Source organism: Cynara cardunculus, assembly GCF_001531365.2.
Source record: "Cynara cardunculus var. scolymus isolate 2C chromosome LG 10, CcrdV1, whole genome shotgun sequence".
Classification (NCBI taxonomy): Eukaryota; Viridiplantae; Streptophyta; class Magnoliopsida; order Asterales; family Asteraceae; genus Cynara; species Cynara cardunculus.
In genome coordinates this window covers 9,922,505-9,926,325 of record NC_037537.1, presented here as the reverse complement: position 1 = coordinate 9,926,325, position 3,821 = coordinate 9,922,505, and the positions used below count along the sequence as shown (strand labels likewise).

Genomic DNA, 3,821 nt, shown 5'->3' with positions numbered 1-3,821 from the left:
GGGGGGGATAATTTAACAACTAAAAATCAAATAACCTAGAATCACCCGCGACATAACAAGATCAGAATCTTATAAGAATCATTCATCAATTAATACCTTATACCAAGCTGTAGATTGAGCATAAGCTCATAATTCTTATGGCCTTTGCATATTGTAACACCTTGCCTCTTTGTGGGCTGTGTCCTGATCTTTCTTGATCCACTAAAAAGTCCATTCCCCGAATTTCCTTCCGAAGTTAGGGTATCGCAGTTGCTAAGCCTTCCATCAACCGATACTCTCCTACCCTTGGTGTCATTTCCACTGGAATTCTTCCTTGGTGGTTTTCCTTCACCACTAGACCAACTAAATGTCTTATCTGAAGGAAAGATTGATATGTTTTCCCCCTCACAGATCAGGCATTCACCCATCTCAACTGAAAACAGCTGATTTGGATCCCAGTCATCATGAGGATCTTGTGAAGTTGAAGGATAAAATTTGCCACTTTGCTCTTTCTGATCCCTGCTCCAAACACCTGCGTAGAAACTCCCATCTTGCCAATGGAATGTACCATTTCCTTTCGGTAATCCATCTTCCCAACTCCCATCATACCTATTCCCGTTAGCCCAAATCATGGTTCCATTCCCATTCATTTTCCCTTTCTTCCATTGCCCAATATATTGATGACCACTACTCCAATGATATCTCCCTTGCCCATCATGGAATCCCTTTCTCCATTCCCCTTCATAGTGATCCCCATTGGCATAACTCTGAGTCCCTTTTCCTTGTTTTCTATTCATAACCCAAGAACCTCTATAAGTATCGTTTAAAGAACCTGTAAAAGTACCCCCTCCGTTCATATACCCATTCTTGAATTGACCCTCATAAGTTGAACCTGATGGCCAACTGAATTTGCCTTTACCACGGATCTTGCCCTTATACCATTCACCAAGGTACATACACCCATCTGGCCACAAGTACTTGCCATTGCCATGAGGGTAGTCCGTAGCCCACTGACCGATATAGATGTCACCATTGGGGAAGATCTTCTCCGTTTGGCAAACATCTGCATCGCTAGCCTCGTCATCGACGTGGGCGACAGACATTGTTGTGAAAATGCTGATTGCCCCTTTCTTTGCAGATGCTTGTGATTTCCTAAGTTTTGCTTCCACTGCCTTCAAAATGCCCACCAGCACTTTGCTCATTATCCCAACCCCTATCTAAACGTACATATATCTATCTACGTATCTCTATCTTATAAAAAAAACCAAGAATGTTATCAACCCAGATCAAGCTCTCCTTGTATCATCAATGTCACTCTCAGAGACAAAACTACAAACATATGGTGTTCAAACCCAAAACTACAATCCTGCGACGATACGAAACAATCCCAACTCGAGTACACCAATGAAAATATTTAAAAACCCCAAAAAAAACAAAAAAGGAGAAGGAAACAAGGCTGATTCTCTTGATCACAAATCAATCAGGAGGGGTATCATATATTGTTCTAGATTTTGCAGAAAATGGGGGTATTGTGTTCTTTATTTTTCAAAAAATGTGCCGAGCTGTTCCATTGATTCCAAAAAGCAAAAGCTGTAAATGGAACCAACGTGGGGCTTTTTTGTGTGAAATTTCATTATAACTAACGTAATGTTGGTGGGGTTAGGGTGAGGAGAGATTGAACAAGACAATATTTCTTGGTTTCCGTAATTAGCTCCTTACCAAACAGATGGAAGGATGAGAAGTTGGCTTTACCACCAATAATCACGTTTCATACTAGTTATCATCTTTTTGGGAGTGAATTGTGGATTTGGTACTAGTTTTTTGATATTTTTTTACTAGATTCTTATCTATACTATCTTATAAATTATTTGGCTAAAATTCTTAAAAACTCTTAAACTCGTTCATCCTTAAACGATTTCATCTCTATCCGATTTCATCACATATCTGAATTCGTGTAACTAACTGCAAATAAATACAATCAAATACAAGATAAACATCTCATTTTAAATATTAAAAAATCTAAAATATAATTAAGATAATAATTGAGTTCAGAATACTTAATTATTATCTTTATAAAATGTTATATTATTAAACCAAAAATAAACTATTTCATTATTAAACTTAAATTAAATTATAAAAAAAATAATTTATACTATATTATAAAACATTTGACAAAAACTCTTAAAAACTACTTTTTATACGTAAATTATTGTTTATTAATGCATATTACTTAAAACTCAAGATTACAAATAGATTATGCATAAGTACAATAAAATGTTATATTATTAAACCAAAAGTAAATTATTTCATTATTAAACTTAAATTAAATTATAATAAAAAAATAAATTAAAGAAATTAAAAAAAAAAAACTTTTAAATAGTTGATTTGACATTAATATTAATATATTTTTTTAATTTTTTATAATATTTTCAAATTTATATTTTATTCAAAAATAAAATCATTATTCTTTTTTTTAAAAACACATAATCTATACTATCTATACTATATTATAAAACATTTGACAAAAACTCTTAAAGATCATTTTGTACGCACGAAGTACTGTTTATTGATGCATATTACTTAAAATTTAAGATTACAAGTAAATTGTGTATAAGTACAACTTATTAAAGATCCATATTTGAATTCATGTAATTAATTGCAGATAAACATAATCAGATATTGGATAAACATCTCGTTTTAAATATAAAAAATCTAAAATATAATTAGGATAATTATTGAGTTCTAACAGAATACTTAGTTATTATACTTATAAAAAATTATATTATTAACCTAAATTAAATTTCTTTGTTAGTAAATCTAAACTAAATTATAATTAAAAATTTTGAATAAAGGAAATTACACCAAAACACAAGAACTTTTAAAAAGATTAATTTGATACTGATATATATATTTTTTTTCAAAATTTTATGATATTTTCAAATTTGTATTTTATTCAAAAATAAAAATATTATCGTTTTCTCAAAACCACATAAAACCGTATTATACTGACATAAAAAAGAATAGAACAAAACACTGAAATCAAGATGTGTCTCGATGCATTGCGCGAGTACCCTTCTAGTCTATACTATATTATAAAACATTTGACAAAAACTCTTAAAAACAATTTTTTATGCACGAAGTATTGTTTATTGATGCATATTACTTAAAATTCAAGATTACAAGTAATTATGCATAAGTACAACTTATTAAAACTCGATGTTTGAATTCGTACTAAACATCTAAAATATAATTAGAATAATTATCAAGTTCCACCAAAATAAATAATTATATATATATATATAATTAATAAGTCTTATATATCAATCTTTTATTATATCAAACTTTGTAATTAATTCAAAATCATAAAAAAAATATATGAAAATATTGATTATAATCATGAGGGGTATTATGATAATTGTTTTGTCATAATATATATCAATTTATCTCCTACATATATTCTCATAAAATTTTTATATTTATCAGGCAAACATTGTGTTGTTACCTACTTTGATATAATTGTTGAATATTTTTACAATTTGCTTATATTAGTCAAATATACTCATTTGCAACAATGGCCAAAAACCTACTTGAAACCCCTATTTTCCTACATGCAGTTGCAACAGTGGAACAATAATAGCTAGTATTATGACCATTTCAGATGTATAGGAGTCTGACTGATTTGTTATTTTTTCATTTGACTTGTTCAATCTTTTTAGATTTGTTTTAGACAGTTCATAGTTTGGTTTCTCTGTAAAAATTCATGAAAAAAGAGGTTTTAATAAAATTATGTAAAATAAAATATATGTATTATATTGATTCTAATGTTTATTATATATAGAGTT

General features: G+C 29.6%; 1 protein-coding gene across 6 annotated transcripts in view; it reads right to left on the bottom strand.

The window, feature by feature from the left end:
• Window positions 1-1,293, bottom strand: part of LOC112519794 (phosphatidylinositol 4-phosphate 5-kinase 6-like) — a 5,068-nt gene extending 3,775 nt beyond the window's left edge. For all 6 annotated transcript variants that reach the window (XM_025128054.1, XM_025128055.1, XM_025128057.1 and 3 more), the window contains exon 1: window positions 97-1,293. In XM_025128054.1, the coding sequence (XP_024983822.1) occupies window positions 97-1,181 (1,085 nt within the window). In that variant the 5' untranslated portion in view covers window positions 1,182-1,293. The remainder of the gene's footprint in view (window positions 1-96) is intronic.
• Between the last annotated feature and the right edge of the window lie 2,528 nt (window positions 1,294-3,821).